A 19,276-nucleotide genomic window follows, 5' to 3' on the forward strand; every position below is an offset into this window, starting at 1 on the left:
GCAAATTTTCTGGGTTTGAATTTGCCAGGTGAGGGACTGAATGCGGCAGCTTCGCTGTGATTGTCTGGTTCCCCACCTCTGTCTTTAGTGCTCCTGGAGCTGGATCCAAGATTCTTTAACAATGTCAGAGCAACCTCTTGCAGCGAAATGGTACCCATGAACGAGTGGAGGGACGGTGACAAGGTTGCTATCAGGTTGCTCTGAGGTTGTTGGGAACACTACCTCTGGAGGTGGTGTTACTGTCTTATTTATGCATTTATGTTCACAAAACAACATTTCTATTAGCTTTTTACAAACCTTGCCCCCAAGAAAGGATTGTTTTGTAATGCATAAAGTGAAATCTTACATGGAATACCAAAAAATAAAGCAGAGATGAGACGCTCATGCTACGAGGATAACCTTGACTCCATGGCAGTGAGTGATAGTGAATTAGTAATGAAATACCGCGATATTTAATTAATAATTCACTATCACTCACTGCCACGGAGTCGAGGTTATCCTCATGGCATGAGCATATATGAATACTAAGATATGATATCCATTGTAGCAGGCAATAGAGGAGTGGAAACAAATATCATGGGGAAAGACAACACACAGGCTAAAAGGGTCACAAGAAGAAGAAAAAGCGGCCGAGTCGCCGCGAGTCTCCCGCTTCATCTGTGGCTCATCTCCTCTCTGCTTTATTTTTGGGTATTCCATTAAGATTTCACTTTATGCATTACAAAACAATCCTTTCTTGGGGGCAAGGTTTGTAAAAAGCTAATAGAAATGTTGTTTTGTGAACATAAATGCGAGAATGTGAGAGAATTTGTACGTAGCTCCTCTAACTTCCAATGACTCATATGACATCATAAAAGTAGTGGTACACTGGTGGCCCAATATACTGCCAAACGTATATATAATTTTTTTTTTTTTTTTTTTTTAACCCATGTGGTATGTTGGGGACCAGCCCAGAATGCATCCCCCCCTATTTCCATTATTTCCTATGGGAAAATTACGTCTGCTTAACGAATTTTCGCTCTACGAACAGCTTTGACACACCCTATCCTGTTCGCTAAGCGGAGTATTACTGTATTTATATACAGTGGAGACTCAATACTCGAACATCTAAATACTCGAACGCAAAAGTTTGATTTAATACTCGAAAAGATACCTGATAGTCGAACGTTCACACCCATGGTTGTAAACAAAGGCTCCCTGGCATCCCCCTTCCCCCTCAGCCAGTTGTGATTTGTGCTGCCGCGGTCATTAGAATAATATTCTCCTGCATTCTATCTGTAGCTTTTCATTTAGAAACTTACATTAACACCAAAGGCTTATTAGTTGTGAAAATATCTGGTAATCAAACGGCTGCACATTTGGTCGTATATGATGATCCCACTTGCAACTGAAGGGATCAACATAGTGGTGCCCAGACCCGGGAAAAACCGGGGACCTTTGAACAAAAAAAAAAAAAAACCACTCTGTTGATCCCACTTGCAAATGAAGGGATCAACACTGGCAAAAGTGGGGCAGATGGAGGAGGGTAACTCATACCACGGCAGTCAGGGCTTGTCCTTCCATTTATTGGCGGCGGCAAGGAGCACAGTTTACATGGCGAGAGTTAGCAACAGCTGATGATGTGGCAGTGACATGTCACCTAAATCTAACATTTCTTAAATTGCTCAAGTAAATACAAATTTGTAATGAAAATATATAAAACCAATCATTTGTAAAAAAATAACGAAATATGAAATATACACCTACTCAACCACATCTCCATTCTTCCTTTCTTTTTCAAGGGGGAACTAACTTAACGTACTCTCAACATACTCCCCACCATAGGAGTTAACCTAAACTCCTATCCTCATCATGTGTTCCTAATCAAATACATACATTCAACTTAACTTGAGAGACCAATACAAATGAAGATACAGTACACAAATGTAGCATAATACAATGAAAATACAGTACACAAATGTAGTATAATACATCCAAGTGTCACCCAAGAATCACAAATCACAAATGAAAATACAATACACAAATCATATGAAATAGTTCACATCTATAAATTCAGCTTCACAGGGTACTTTACCATTCGTCCTGAGCGATTACCAACAGAGACAGGGCTAGAGTTACTAGAATCACTTCCTTCAGACTGATAGTCATGTTGTTCACTTTGTCCATTACCAATCTGGTCTGCAGCAGCATCATTATCACAGCTTAAATCATTACAACTGGTCACCTCCAAGTCATGCACCCTCTGCACTGGTCTACATACTACACCCTTTGAGGTCCGGATTTTCAAACTTCTGATAACATTGTCTCTACCAGGATACATTTCTACAATTACACCAAGAGGCCAAGACATTCTGGAGATATTATCTTCTTGGATCAGAACTAGGGATCCTTTCTTAACCTTACATCTAGATACAGATCCTCTGACTGAAGGTGGCAAGTTTCTAATATAATCTGAGCACCAGAGTTTCCAAAACTTATTTAACTGCTGTTGATGCACATTTTCCTGGATGCAAAGATCTTTAGCAGACAGAGGTACATTGAAATTATCACAGTACTCTAACTGAGCTCCAAATGTGCATCCAATAAGGAAATGTGAAGAGGTCAATGAGGGTGAGGCCTCAGGATCCATACTAACAAAAGTCAGAGGTCTGGAATTCACACAAGCTTCTATTTCATTAAGGGTGGTTTCTAGCTCAACTCTCGACAAACACTTGATACCTAGACTCTTCCTAAGGGCACCCTTTACAGATCTGACAAGATGCTCCCACCAACCTCCCCACCATGGGGCATGAGGAACAATGAATTTCCAGTTAGGAGCAGTAGGACCTAAATTTTGCTGCAATTTCTTAGAAGCACTGATGAAAGTCTTTGCATTATCAGAATAAAATGTAGTGGGAAGTCCTCTCCTGGCAACAAATCTGCATAAAGCAAGTATACAATCTTTGATAGACAAAGAGTCTGTCAGCTCTAGGTGCACAGCTCTTACTACAGCACAAGTAAATAACAAAACATAGAACTTCTTGTTAGGAAAATCAATACAATACAGAGGTCCAGCATAGTCTAAACCAGTTACAGAAAAGGGTGGTAGTGGTTTTACTCTGGATTGTGGCAGGGGGGCAAATGATTGATCACAAGCCTTTGACTCATACTTACGACAAACAATACAACCTTTACAAACACTCTTTTACCATTCTCCTTACACCAAAAATCCAGTACTGATTTCTTATAGTGGAAATAAGTGTTGCCACTCCGGCATGTTTAAGCAGATTATGTTGAAAGCAAATCAGAAGCATTGCCACATGACAGGAAGGAATTATTATGAGATGTTTAATCTCATATGTGAAATTTGAATGTTCTAGCCTCCTTTTGATTCTCAAAATCCCTTCCTCATCCAAAAATGGGTCAAATTTACTCAAAGTAGACTTTTTAGGAATAGTCTTACCTTTCTCTAAATTCTTAATTTCCACTGGGTATGCTTCTCTTTGCACACAATAAAGCATCTTTACTTTAGCTTTACTTACTTACTTCTTGATATGTCAAAGCACCAGAACCCTTTACTTTACTTCTACAGTTATTGATAAATCTCATGACCCATGCAACAATATTTATGACCTTCTGGAGGCTACTCCAACGTGTAAATTCAAATGCAGGTGGTGACGAATCAATCGTCATATATGCCACCATATGCTCACCACAAGCTTCTTCAGTTGGCAATGTCTGATTCACCTTAGGACCATCTTTGCTGGGATGAGAGAGCCATGCTGGACCACTTAACCAATTTTCAGCAGATGAGAACTGTTTAGCCAGCACACCTCTGGAAATAGGTCAGCTGGATTAGTTTCCCCAGCACAATGAAACCAATTATTAGGTGAGGTTAGTGCCTGAATCTCTGATACCCTATTTCTTACAAAGGTTTTCTACTCACTGGGATGTCCCTTTATCCATGACAGTACAATGGTAGAATCTGTCCAACAAAAAACAGGAACAGAAATGTGAAGAGCTGATTTTACAAATTTGACTAATCTTGCAAAAGCAGAGCACCAAGCAATTCCAAGCAGGGTAAAGTTATACTCTTAATGGGAGCTACTCTCCCTTTTGACATGATGAAAGACACTTTAAACTTATCATCATCAAGCAAAGGCATCCGTAGATAGACACAAGCGATGTACCCCTTCTGAGAAGCATCACAAAATGCATGGATCTCAATTTCTTCCGAGGTCTCCCACTGATGACCAGGAAAGCAACAACGCTTAACTTCCCAAGACTGTAATACATAAGTGTCTGTGAGCCAATTTTGAAATTTGTAGATTAATTTTTCTGGTAACAACTCATCCCAGGTAAGACCAAGTTTCCATATGTCCTGAAACAGGATTTTAATGTACATGATGAAAGGACTAATGAATCCAAGAGGATCAAAAAGCTTAGCAATTAAACTAAGAACAGCTCTCTTATTTACTGTCAATTCTAAGGAATTTTGCACATTCAGGCCTGTAAATGAAAAACTGTCTTGAAAAACATTCCATTGTAACCCAAGAACCTTAACAGTGTCTTTGTCCTCTATACAAGGATCATAGATATTCTCCATCAGTGACTTGCTGTTTGACACCCACTTAGACAATGACATTCCAGCTGCTGCTAAAATGGAATGTGCCTCGAAAAGCCTAGACTGGCCCTCTTCAACACTCTCGGCTCCTGACAACCAATCATCTACATATAAATTTTCCCTCAGTTCTTGCACTACCTCAGAGTCAGGGTACTGTTGGAGATGATATTTAATAGTGGCATTCAAAAGAAAGGGACTGCTTTTATTCCTGAATGGCACACGGGTGAATCTCATAGTGCGAACAGTGCCATTATGGGACTGCAGGAATCTATGCACATCTCTATCCTCTTCTCGGATACCAATCTGGAGAAAGGCTTTAGTAATGTCTGCTGTTAAAGCTATTTGCCACCGCCTAAATCTAACGAGTATCTCTACTAAGTCAGGGTTGAGGGAAGGACCAGTTTCTAAGCAGTCATTGAGTGATATACCATTATAACTAGGAGCTGACGCATCAAAAACTGGTCTTACCTTAGTTGAGGTGCTACCTTCCCGTACAACTGGGCGATGAGGTAAATAGTACACTGGCTTTCCACTTGCAAGCTCAGATGAGGGGACCTCCTCAATAATGCTCTCCCTATCATAATCCTCAAGAACAGCATCATACTCCCTTCCAAGACCTGGATCTCTTTCAGACCTGGAACATAAACTTTGTAGTCTTTTCCAAGCAAGTTTCTCATTATTCTGCAAATCAGACTTAGCCAGATCAGATTTCCATGGTAAACCAACCTCATATCTACCATTAACATAGGAAACAGTTTTGTTAAATTCCTCTAGGACATAGTTAGGAGTAGAGTTGCAATACAATTCCTCAAAGTTAACTCCAATACTTTCTAAATCCCAAAACTTATTGCACTCTGACACAGAATTAACACACAAAAACTGAACAACTGTACTATTTGATTTACCTTTAGTCCAAGAACCAGATAACACTCAGCCAAACACATTGTTCTGGGCAACAAGTCCTTCAGTTTGCAAAACCTGACCAGGAAGCATAAATTTCCAGTAGGAGTCTAGTCCTATTTATATATCCACAGTCACATTTCTTTAAGTAAGATAATCATCTGCAAGAGGCAGGGATACTAATCCTTTGACAACATCCAAGGGTACACTATGGCAAAACAAGGGGGCACATATGAAAGGAATCTCAACTGTTTGCAAGGTGTGGGCTATACTTGTGCTGTCCCTAATGTTACACATTTGGCCCTTAGTGGCCTTGTTACCAAATGCAGAATAAGTAACAGGCTCAGAACACACCCACTTCGGCCTGATCTTCTTAACAAAACTTCTGGAAATGTAAGACCTGTCTGATCCATTATCAAAAAGCACAGTAGCATGAACACATTGCCCTTGGGCATCATATACCTCTACCTTAGCCATCTGTAAAATGGTACTCATTCTGTGTGTTGAGCATGAAGCACTTTAAGGCCTATTTGGGACAACTCCTACATGGTTTACCTGAAGGGTTGTACTTGCCTCTGTTTCATCTGCCTTGGTGTTCTTACCAGGTAGCGCATTCTGGTTTGCCAAACCACTGCTGTCCTTAGCTTCACCAGACACCTTCCTACAATATAGTATATTGTGATTACCCTTACAGTTTGAACATTTTGCTCTACACCCTTTTGCTATATGCCCTTTGTTGAGGCACCGGAAACACAGGTTAGCAGAATTGATCCTCTCCATCCGTTCAGCAAAGATAACCTCAAAACACTAAAACATTTCTCACTTGGATGAGCCTTGCCGCAAAATCCGCACTTATCTAGGCCCATGGTCGAAGTGGTCTGAAGAACCGAGGCTGTTCTTCATGGCGTCTTTCTTCTTTCATATCCACCTAATGCTGACGAAGCTTCTTCCTTGGTGCCCTCACTTCTAAAGGACTCATACCGTTCTCTGTGCTCTAATTCCTGTTGGAGAAACTTCATAAGCTAAGAAAGATCACTCTCATGCCCTGATCCCTCTCTTGACCATTCCATGCGTATGTCGTGAGGAAGGCATGACAGAATAACTGGAGTTAAAAATCACCCCATATTGGTCCTCCTTGACATTTAACGCCTCCAAACTACACACATGTGACACAAGTTGATCTTGCATCTTCCAAAGTGCTGCAATATACTGTGGTCCAGAGATTTTAGAAGGGGCAGTAATGTTGAGTAGCGCCTGAATGTGAGCAAATATGATGCGTTCAGATCTACCAAACCTCTCCTTCAGCACTGAACAGGCAGTAGGGTAATTGGCAGCAGTGAGTGACAGGCCTTGTATCACCTGCTTAGCCTCACCCTCCAGGGAGGCATGCAAGTAGCCAAACTTACTGACATCTGGGATGTTTGACTCATCCACCAATGCCAGGAACTGGTCCCAAAAGGACTGCCATTCCAGTACATCTCCACTGAACTTAGGTAACTGGATAGTGGGCAGTTTCACTGTGTTTAGCACTGGCTCAGTACCATAACTTTTAACACTGGGATTTGGCTCACCTGATTGTTCAGCTTTGGCCATCTCCAACAACTTCTGGGCTGCTTGTAACCTCGGGATCCTTACTTTGCGGCGAAACTGGTTGGCTTCGTCAATGTCCTCTTCTAGTGAGTGATAGTGAATTACTAATGAAATACTGCGGTATTTCATTAGTAATTCACTGTCACTCAGTGTCACGGAGTCCAGGTAATCCACATGGCATGAGCATATATGAATACTGAGATATGATATCCATTATAGCAGGCAATAGAGGAGTGGAAACAAATTTAATATCGTGGTGAAAGACAACATGCCAAGCTTAAAAGGTCACAAGAAGAAGAAGAAGCGGTCAAGTCGCCAGAGTCTCCTCCGTTCTATGGCCGATCTCATCATCTCTGCTTTATTTTTTGGTATTCCATGTAAGATTTCACTTTATGCATTACAAAACAATCCTTTCTTGGGGGCAAGGTTTGTAAAAAGCTAATAGAAATATATATACAGTAATTGCCCGCGTATCTGGATCGCCACTATCCGGAATTCGCTGCTATCCAGAGCTGCCCCCAAGCATATTCAAAGCTACCGCGTGAGTGATCCCTCAATCCCGCTAGGCAGCATACGGCAGCACTTAGGCGGAATCACAGTAATACTTTTTCCGTCGTCTTCAAATATTTCCGTTGGTTTTTTACTGTTCTGTCAATTCTTTCCGTTGTCTTGAGCCAGACGGAACACACCATTTTCCTCTAGCGTAATTATTGTTCCAGCCTAGCAGCGAAGTGGTTCATTTGTTTGTTTACATTTCTCTGTGAGACGCTCCAAGGCAGAACTTCCAAGTATCAAATGGCCAAGATGAGCTGTTCTGTCATTTATGAGTTTATTTTTTGATAATTAAATAACCTTTCCGTCAGGATGCCATTTTTAAATGTCTTGTGTGATTGTGTCATAGCCTGACTCACGCCCTACACAGTACTTGGCCAGGAGTCAAGTAGGGAGGTGTGTCATTTAGCTCTCTAATTTTTGTTTGACAGATATAAGTTGATGAGAATTAGAATGAGAAACATCAAGAAGAGAAGACAACTAGAAACAAACAAACAAATATATCGTTGTGAGACAGCTGGAATTTCATTTCTGGCCTCCCCTCTCCCCTCTGTCATTCGTGTTATCTCCCCCTCCAAGACTCTGCCTCACCCCATGCCTCACTGCCAGGCTTCTCCACTATCTCTCTATATCATAAGACTGTTATGATCTTTTCAAACACTTTTTTTTTTTTCTTGCTGCCTTCATCATCACAACTTTAAATGTTAGCTCTCACAATAACACTGTTACAAAAAATTATGTTGAGACAAAGGTAGAAAGCTGCACCAGACAAACAATGAATGCTTCACTATCATTAGCTCACTTCAACACCCTAATAATGACTCAGTAGTGTCCAGTTTAGCAATGAAACAGCAGATTGCCATGATGCTGCTGATGGCCCCTTCCCAACCCTTACATTTTCTAGAGAAACAGGTATCTAATATGTTATCATTCGATCATTCTCCAGGAAGTCATTATTGTATACACAATCATTTAATGTGCTTTCATTCATAGTTTTTTTACCCATTTGGGTTATTTACATGTTTTTTCTCAATTTATATGGGGTTGGGAGAGAAAATTCTGCATATCCGGATATTTCGCGTATCCGCCAGGGCCTTGGCTGCTATGATCCGGATACGCGAGCGATTACTGTATATATATATATTTTTTTAACCCATGTGGTATGTTGGAGACCAGCCCAGAACGCATCCCCCCTATTTCCAATATTTCCTATAGGAAAATTATGTCTGCTTAACGAATTTTTGCTCTATGAACAGCTTTGACACCCCCTATTCTGTTCGTTAAGCGGAGTATTACTGTATATATATATATATATATATATATATATATATATATATATATATATATATATATATATATATATATATATATACATATATATATACACATACAGTGGAAACTCAATACTTGAACTTAATTAGTTCCAAATGGCTGTTCAAGTATCAAAAAGTTTGACTATCGATACCTATAAATCAGGTAATTCGTTCTTGTCATAGCAAAACCTCAAGTTGATAAAAATTTCAAAGTATTTTTTTTTATATAATTTTGATTTGTACATAATGTAAGTGAAGGCTGGTGATGGATAAGGTAGAAGAGGTGGGGAGAAGGATGAGGAGGAGGAGGGAGGTCAGAGGACGAGTCACCATCTACGGAAACGTCTGGTATGATTCCTTTGAACCCACTAGTGCAGGGATGTGACTCAATAACACTTGCACCTTCACTAGATTCCTTCTTTTCACCACCAGTAAGCTGCTTTGGTGTCACTGTAAGTTTCTAAATGAAAAACTACCATCAGAATGCAGAAGAATGTGGCTTTCTTCAAAACTGCAGTAGGATTAGGTATTTTTTTTGAGTACAGGTAACTCTTGATTTACGTGTTTTTGTAAAAAAAGACTGAAAAAATATTATAATTAATTCAATTTACATGATCGGTTTGCTTATACACGATTTGGCCCAACCGCATTTTCAAACTGAGCGTCGGACACAATTTCAAACTGCGCCAGAGAGTTCCGCAGCTGGCCGATAGGTGGGAGGTCCGCTGCTCCTTCCTCTTCCTGCGTCTCATTTGCAGCACACCAGTGGAAGATGTAGTACTAGAAGAGGATGTGGTGGAAGCAGATGAAGCGAGTCGGTGACTCGGAGGTGGACAGCGACGGCGAGTACTTGTGAGGGGTGAAGACATTGGCATCCTGCATTTATTTCTTTACTAGTGTTTACTTTTATACTGTGGGGTTATTTTTGATAAGTGGATTTTTGATAAACTGGAAAAGCTCAGAGGAAGATGGTGACTGACTGTGGTGTGAGTGGTGAAGGCAGTGACACAATGAGTGTTGTGTTTACGTATTCTTTGTTTTGTTGTTTTCTCATTGTTTTTTGCTTTCTCTTATTATTTCTTGCTTTTACCTCCCTTTACTTTAAATACACTTCTAGTATTTAGAATGGTAAATAATAAAAACATGTTAATTTAGCTAAATAAAAAGAGTATTTTGTACGAATTTTTTTGGACCACATCCCGCATCCCCCATATTATCTATTGTTTCTTATGAGAATTACAAGTTTGTTTTATGCGAATTTAGAAATTCTTGGAATATATCTATCACGTAAATCAAGAGTTACCTGTAATAAATCAAACTTTTGCATTCAAGTATTAAACAGTTTGACTATTATGATGTTCGAGTATTGAGTCTCCATTGTATATCATGTTTCAACTACATCACAAATGTATCGGCACTGAAATGCTGCTCTAAGATTTGTTGTTTGGTGGAGGTGCATTAAAGATTGAAGCAATTGTTCTATAAGACAGAAAACCATGATTTTTTTTGATGAAGTGAAAAGGAATTCAGCAAATAGAATGATCTTAAAAATTATTACTTAACTCAGGTCTGGTGGCCCAGCGACATTATAGGCTGGGGCATGGCATAGGTCGGTCCGGGGACATTTCTGAGATCCAGCCCAAAGCTGCAGGTTCAAGCCTCCTCAACAAACTTACTAATGCTATGGTTCTTGACCTCATAAGGAGGATTGGTAAGCTGATTGTTCACTTTATATCAAACATGGCTCAGCTGCTTTAATGAATAGTGTTTAGGGCTCCATGACCTACTATGAACTGCTATCCCATCTAGTAAATTTTTCATGTGACTGATATTTATCATCTACCTGTCTTGTGCTGAATGAAAAAGGGTGTGAACTTGTTAATATATGTAGATGTGATTTTATGTTACAAATCTTAGCTTTTGTTAACATAATGTATGTTGTTTGGAAAAGTGATGGAACTTTTTTGTTATTTATGTAGTTTGCAATTTAAGAAGGAAACAACCTTACGACTTAGCTAAATAGTGATATTCCATTCACAAAAAACAGAAAAGAAAGTCTTATGTCATTGATTAACAAAAATGAATAAATAAGCATTCACATTTTTCTTGTGTGATGAAAATTATCCTAGGAAAAAGGTTTTCCAGCCTTTTATTGGTTTCTATTTCTATTTCCTTTTATGATATGAACATATGTTTTTCTAAGATTCCACATCATAGATAAAATTCTGTTACATAATTTCTGTACATGTAAATGTAGGAATTTTTCATAAATTGGAGGATATTTAACACTTTTTAAGATTATTACACAAGAGAGAATAAATGATAGTGAATGTCTTACCTTGTATCTCTCTCTCTCTCTCTCTCTCTCTCTCTCTCTCTCTCTCTCTCTCTCTCTCTCTCTCTCTCTCTCTCTCTCTCTCATATGTATTCAGTGCATGGTCCCCATCCCTATGATGTGCATATTTTTCTTCTTTATTTAAGCATTCAACCTTCTCTGGCTTAGGAATCCGAGGGACCCAGGCTTGTTTGATGATGCCGATGGCCACAGGGATGACTGTCATGATGACTCTTTTGGCCCTACGAGACTCTCGACCCCAGGCCAAGTATGTCCTCTGGCCAAGGATCGATCAGAAGTCTTGTCTGAAAGCCATTGTTACTGCAGGTAATTGCTGAATATTCTTTCATCTTGTAGAATTTGCAGAATATGGGATTAAATGTTAGTGAGTTAATTTATAACATATATTCCTTTTTTTTATATATGTTTTGACATACATACAAATAGAACTTATCGTGTATCAGTAAATAAAGATTCTTAGAATTATTTAAAATTCAGAATTTAATTTCATCACTTAGTCTTGAGTTGGAATGTTGAAACAGTGATACATGTGTTGTACTTGTGGTGCTGTGTGGTGTTTTTGGTGATGGATGTCATATGGTCACTAGGTTACCAAGTTGTGGTGATAGAAAATCTCATAGAAGGGCATGAGCTGAGGACAGATGTACCTGCCCTGCAGGAGAAGGTGTCCACTCTTGGTCCAGAAAATGTGGCAGCCATCCTCACCACCACAAGTTGCTTTGCTCCCAGAGGTGTGGACCGCTTAGAAGAGGTACTGCGTTCTATATTTTACCGTTTTCAATAGAAAATAATGATCCTGAAATCTCACTGGCCCTAGATGGATACCATATTCTTGTGTGCAATTTTATTAATTTTATTTCCATATATTAATACACCATTTTGGGACAGTCTGATACAAATTCACCGTGGAAAATGTTGGCTAAATATTGAGCTACGTAACAAAGAAATGTTGTTTCCAGAGCATTTGAAAGAAGAATGTAAGAAAGGGTTGTGAAATAACTGTTGTGAAATACTGTTGTCAAATGCATGGAATAATAAGGATGAATGGTGAGAAGGATAATTTTAGATGTTTTGAAAATTATATATGGGAGTGTAAGAGGTGGCAGGTTACTTTAAATTGTTATTTAAGAGAATATAGAAGTAGGATAATGGATTCAAAAGAATTATTGAATGCTAAAGTGGAGAATAAACTTGGATACATGAATCAGAATCCACTGTTTAGTTTGAAAGATATGTTGTCGTGTCATGTTGTGGATTTTTCATGTAGGAATGATGGATCATTGACAGAGCAGTATTTTACTGGAAAGTTTGATCTAATTAATGTACAAGTTTTGATACTCAGTCATGATCATTGTGGGTTATGGTGTGCATTATGTTGGTAATCATGATTGATAGTGGGAATCTTTCTTTCTAAGGTTGCCAAGATCTGCAAGGAACATGACATTCCTCACATAGTGAATAATGCTTATGGTCTTCAGTCAACAAAGTGTCTTCATCACATACAACAAGCTGGGAGGTAAGAACAGCTCAAAATTAGTGGGGGAAAAAAGAAAAAAATCTTAAGCAGTCTTCCTGGTATTACAGAAATGTGAGATATTTGTTAATGACAAGCAAACAAAACATATGTGTAAGGATAAAGGTCTGCGAATCTTTCGAGTACTTAACTAATCCCATAGGGTGAAAAGGAAATCTTTCATATATTATACATATTTAACCCTTAATATTATATTTTCTTTGTTATGGAGATTTTGAATTCAAATACCTTAATATCATTTTGTCAAGTAAAAGACATGGTGATGGTAGGTGAATATTCCTTTCTTTTCTTTTCTGCTATATTGAGTAGTTTTAAGAACATAATTTTTACCTATTATTTGCATTTCATGATTTTTTTTGTCTATTTGTATTGGGTTCTTATGTAACTGGTCTCATTAATACCTTGATTGAAGTTTCCAACTCCATAATGCATCTCATTGGATAATTCATACCATTTTTGATCAGCAGGATCTTGAGCACAACACTATTCTAAGCATTACATATTCAGTAAACCCCAATGTGACAAATACTTTAAGTGGGGGATAGGAGGAGGCAAATCAAAGAAAGGGCTTTGATTCCATATAATCACTGTTTTATAACATACTGAAACATTGAGCCCAAGTGTTGAGAATTTGCAGTATCCATATAATGATGATGTTGATAGTAATAATAATGATGATGATAATAATATGTATTAATGACAATGATAAGAATGCTATTGATAATTACCATTCCTTGCTAGTCTTCTCCATAAATTTCTGTCTACTACCTTCTCTCCACTTAACACTTTTTCCCTTAGGTCCTCTTCTTTGGCCTATATAACTCAAAATGGTTTCAAATATATAAGAAAACAAGTTAAAGTTCAAAGTCACCATATTTAAATGTTCTGCTGGGATTTTTAAATATGGCTTGCTCAGTGATACTTCTAGATATAGAGTTTTGTAGCATGACTGGACTCATCAAAATTGTAAACTTCTGGCTCATAATTTGTCCCATCTATTTTGTCTCATCTATCAACAGATCTAAATGAGTTAGGTGCAGCAGGTACTCTCCCCTTATCTTGGGAAAGTAGTGTTTTGTAGAGGGTGGACAACAGAGCTAGATATATTTGCTTATGCGCCATGTGTCTCGTCACTGTCTGGCTGCTGTGTGAGTCAGGGTCATCAGGCTCATCATCATTGTCATCTTCACTTGAGACAACAGATGACTATTGCCTTCCACATCAAGATGGCCTAGACTCCTCTTTCTTCATCCTTGTAGTGGGTACATATAGCATGTCAGATATTTTGGAAGGGGAAGATGAGGTAGTGACATCTGACAGCCCAGGAGTGAGAGAGGGAGGAGTGTGTGGAGATGGCAAAAACACACCCAAGTATTCTGACTCATGTTCCTCATCTTCCTCCTTTATTTGCTGATCAAATATATAATCAGGATTAGCATCACTATCATCAGTGCTGATATCATTGGTTTGATCAATAAGATCTTCCTTCAAAGATAATTACCGTATTTGACAGCATATAGGATGCATGGGCGTATAAGACGCACCCCCTTTTCAGCAGGTCAAATTCAGAAAAAAAAAGTTTTTAGTGTATTTAAGCATATACTATTGTAACCAATCTAGCAATACATTATACAAGCAGAAAACATGATCAGTTCACAGTTTCACCCAACCATGGAATCTGATATGTGGTGAGAAATGTGAAATGACTGATGATATATGTCATTTCCATTGTAGATGAATATTTTTCAAGTTATGTTTGTTTTTTATACTCCAACTTATTTGTAACAATCTTAGGAGATCTATGGGAAATAGGATTTTTTGGGTGGAGAGCGTAACATAAAGTAGTGTGAATTGCAAGAGGTCTGAAATCAATGAAATCACATAAAAAAAAAAAACTGAAAATGTTTTGATAGCGGATGGCGGATGAACACGGCACTCCAACTGTTGGATTGTTTACATTGAGCAGCTTTGCCAACACTACGTTTCTGGCTGTATCTGTTACACCACACCCCAAAATGGATACTAAGCAAAACCCAACCTAAGCAGTGTCATCCTCAAGTTCTGGCTAATGTAGGGGTGGGCAGTGGAAAAAATTAGGCAGGAGATCAGTGTTAGGCCGAAGGTTGGACCTTCTGAGGGCGACAGGGTGTCTTGGCCCTCTGTCGGGAAGAGCAGAGTGGGGAAGAGGGAGCAGGCGAGCCAGACTGGGAAAGATAGTTGTCAGGATGGGCAGAGATGGCAGGTTGCAAGGGGAAGGAAAGCGGAGGCAGTTAGGGAGGATAGGACTAGACCTGTTGAGTGTGAAACTAGGTTTGGTTTGTTGGAGGGGGAGGGGGAGAGTGAGAGTGGAGTGAATGAGGTGGTTGTGGTGAGTAAAAGGAGAGAGAAGGGGTAGAGGAGAGGAGGAGGGGGTTGTGCCTAGCACACCTCAGGTGTGTGTGGTGGGTGACTCTCAGGTTAGGTACTTAGATAGCACTTTCTGTGGGAAAGACAGGGATAGGAGGACGAACGTGTGTATGCCTGGTGCAGGTGTGAAGGCAGTGAGTGAGGAGGTGCAGAAGAGAGTTGGGGGGATGGAGAGGAGGGTGTAGTAGTTTTGCACGTAGGTGGGAACGATGTCAGAGCAGGTGGGTCGGAGGAGTTAGTGGCAAGATTTCGGGAAATGTTAGGCAAGATAAGGGAGAGTGGTAGGAGGTGTGTAGTGTCAGGAATCTTGCCTCGTGTGTATGTTAGCAGGAATGGTTGTCTAGGGCCATTGGTGTGAATGATCGGGTAAAAGGGATGTGTAAGGATGTGGGTGTCAGCTTTGTGGATGTATGGGATAGGTTCTATGGGCGAAGGATTTGTATGCTAGGGATGGTGTGCATCTGAGTAGGAAGGGTGTGGATGTGCTGAGTGGATGTCTGGAGGGGAGTTGGGATGGAGTGTAGGGGTGAGGTAGCAAATGCATTCCAGAAGAAAGATGTTAGACATAAATTAGATAGGATAAACAGAGATAGTGAAAAGATTAGGAAAGATTTCCAGGTGCAAATAGGAGAGAATAAGATTAGGATTCCAAATAAGGAGACAGCATCTAGGAAGGTAGCAGGACTTAAATGTTTTTATGTAAATGCCAGGAGTCTTAGGAACAAGAAGGACGAGTTATCTAGTTATATAGTTGAGGAGGACTTAGATGTTGTATGTGTCACAGAGGCATGGGTAAATGAGGAAAAGTTTAGGAAAATAGGAAAGAATATGAAGTAGATGGATACATTATGTATTTACACCAGAGAATTGGTAGGATAGGTGGAGGAGTAGTTATTTATGTAAAAAAATCCTTCATTTCCAGTCAGGTTAATGGTATTAAGGTAGATAACAGAGTAGAGTCCTTATGGCTGGATGTTAGAGTAAACAAAAGTAAGGTTATTAGAGTAGGAGCTTTTTATAGACCACCTAACCAGTCAGCAGATGTAGACAACCTTATGGTAGATGAGATAAATAGGGGTGTACTAGTCAGACAATTATCTTAGGGATTTTAATCTTAAGTCAGTAAACTGGGAGAGGATGGTAGGAGATGCTAGTGAAAATAAGTTTATGGAAAGTTTTCAGGATAACTATTTAGTGCAGATGGTAGATAAACCTACTAGGGGGAGGAAGGTTTTAGACATAGTACTAACAAATATTGAGCATTGTTTAAAGGAAGTTGAGGTAGGAGAGACTTTAGCAAACAGTGACCATCATATAATTAGATTTATCATTAATTCCAGTAGGGATAATATAGTGAATAAGACTAGAGTCCCAAACTATCAGAAAGGCAATTATGGTAGGTTCGTCAGTTATTAGGAGAGGTAAACTGGGAAGATAGTTTTGGAAATAAAACTGCACAGGAGATGTGGGATATTTTTAAGGTTGTAGTAAAGGGTATAGTGATGCAGTGTATCCCTTACAAAGATATAAGGCAGAGAAACAGGAAGCCATTATGGTGGACTCATGAGATAGGTAGCCAGATCAGAGAGAAGAAGAGGGCATACAGAGAGTTGCAGAAAAGTGGGAAGATGTAGATTTGATTAGGTACAGACAGGTCAGGGATGATTTGAGTAAGGTTATAAAAAAAGTAAAAGGCAGGCAGAGATAAAACTAGCTAGAGCTGGGAGTAAAGATCCCAAAAATTATATAGTTATTACAAGGTCAGTGATAAAAGAAATAAGGATAGGATTGGACCACTCAGAAAAGATGGTGTAGTAGTGGATCAAAATGAAGACATAGTAGAATTATTGAATGAACAATTTTCTTCAGTATTTACTAGGAAAGAATAGGAAATCCTGTTACAAACAGTGCAACGAGTAGTTTAAGAGCTTTAGAAAATATTGATATAAAACCGGGAATTATTAGGAAATTTATTCTTGAACTAGACGATAGGAAAGCTAGTGGTCCTGATGAGCTACATGCCAGAGTACTTAGGGAGGGTGTAGACAGTATTTCTGAAGCACTTAAGTTAATCTTTGAAAGATCACTTAGGTTTGCTGAGATACCTCAGGACTGGAAGTTAGCTAATGTTACTCCAATATTTAAAAAAGGTAGGAAGGATGATGCAAATAATTATAGACCGATCAGTTTAACTAGTATAGTATGTAAGATACTAGAGAAAATCATTAAGGGTAGTATTTGGGAGCATTTAAATGAGAATAGATTAATTAGAGATACCCAACATGGCTTTAGATCAGGGAGGTCCTGTCTTACAAATTTGCTCGATATCTTAGAATATATTACCAAGGAGTTAGATGATGGAAATAGCATAGATGTTATATATCTAGATTTTAGCAAGGCGTTTGATAAGGTACCGCATAGGAGGCTAGTGTACAAATTGAGACTACATGGGATAGGGGTAGGTTAGTTGATTGGATTAGTGAATGGCTTTCTGATAGGAAACAGAGAGTAGTATTAAATGGGGCAATGTCTGAGTGGAAGGAAGTGGTTAGTGGGGTACCCCAAGGATCAGTGCTAGGACCTCTTCTTTTCTTGGTGTACATTAACGATTTAGATATAGGAATTAGTAGCAAAGTATCAAAGTTTGCAGATGATACTAAGATAGCATGTGCAGTACAGGGTGAAAAGGACAATTACAGAATACAACGAGACCTGGACAGGCTGATAGCATGGGCAGACAGGTGGCAGATGGAGTTTAATTCTAAAAGTGTCAGGTTATGCATTTAGGTAAAGACAACACAAACTTTAAGCTATGAGATGGAGGGATGTTGGCTAGAGGCAGTAGAGGAAGGAAAGGATTTAGGAGTAGTGATAGACAGGACTATGAAATTTTCAAAGCAATGTTTAGAAGCAAGAAATAGGGCAAATAGGATCCTGGGTTTTATAAATAGAAATGTTAGTTATAAAAGTAAGGAAGTGGTGCGTAGCTTATATAATTCCTATGTTAGGCCCCATTTAGAGTATTGCATACAGGCCTGGTCACCCCATTATAGGCAGGATATCAACATGTTAGAAGCAGTTCAGAGAAGAGCAACTAGGATGATACCAGCATTAAAGTGCCTGGAGTATAGAGATAGATTAAAGGAATTAAACATGTTTTCATTTGAGAGGAGATGTATAAGAGGGATATGATAGTTATTTAAAATGTTCTCAGATACAAACTACATAGATGTGAGATCTTTCTTTACCTTAGAGGAGGAAGTAGGACTAGAAATCATGGCAGGAAGATTAGAAAGCAAGGCTGCAGGTTAGATATAAGAAAATATTTCTTTAGTCATAGGGTGGTAGACTTCTGGAATGCATTGCCAGAGAGGGTTGTAAATAGCACTAGTTTGACAATGTTTAAAACAGATTAGATAAGCACTTAAATTTATTAGATTTATAATTATGTATAGCGCTGCATGATAGTTTTATAAGAAATTTACTATAGTTAAACAAGACATGATCCCCATGTATGGGGATCACAGATTGTAGAGGAATTCGCTGCAGGACTTAGCCCTGTTAATGGGCCAAATATTTAGAATTAGTATATAATGTATTGTGTACTTGTAAGTGTATCTTTAAACGGATGTTAAAAAGCCCGCCTGTATGATATACAGGTGGGTCATGCCCGATCGGGAAACTGTGCAAGCTTGTCATACTTGTCGCCTTTGTGTATTATGCTGCTATTTTTAGTCACTATATCGCCTTCGAAGAGGGAAGTGGACGCTTCTCTCTTCAGAGAAAAAAGAGAGAGAGAGAGAGTGAGTGTGACATTTGCTAATATTTTAGACACAAGTGGGACGCATGTAGCTTATCTTTCGAGAGGAAGAGGGTGAGGGAGGGAAGGGAGAGGGAAACGAAGGGAGGAGAAACATTTGAAACATTTGAAACATTTATTTATAGCAATTAGCTATATAAACATACAAATATGTATTTGCTTTCATGTAAAAATATATACTGTAGGTACATATATAGCTAAA

At 38.9% G+C, this 19,276-nt stretch overlaps 1 protein-coding gene across 1 annotated transcript in view; it reads left to right on the plus strand.

The window, feature by feature from the left end:
• LOC123500122 (O-phosphoseryl-tRNA(Sec) selenium transferase-like) overlaps positions 1-19,276 on the plus strand; it is a 111,288-nt gene that overhangs the window by 68,249 nt on the left and 23,763 nt on the right. Inside the window, exons 4-7 of the mRNA XM_045248789.1 lie at positions 10,526-10,669; positions 11,462-11,620; positions 11,902-12,065; positions 12,730-12,830. Coding sequence (XP_045104724.1) covers positions 10,526-10,669; positions 11,462-11,620; positions 11,902-12,065; positions 12,730-12,830 — 568 coding nt within the window. The remainder of the gene's footprint in view (positions 1-10,525; positions 10,670-11,461; positions 11,621-11,901; positions 12,066-12,729; positions 12,831-19,276) is intronic.

Source organism: Portunus trituberculatus, chromosome 50, assembly GCF_017591435.1.
Source record: "Portunus trituberculatus isolate SZX2019 chromosome 50, ASM1759143v1, whole genome shotgun sequence".
In the NCBI taxonomy this organism is placed as follows: domain Eukaryota; kingdom Metazoa; phylum Arthropoda; class Malacostraca; order Decapoda; family Portunidae; genus Portunus; species Portunus trituberculatus.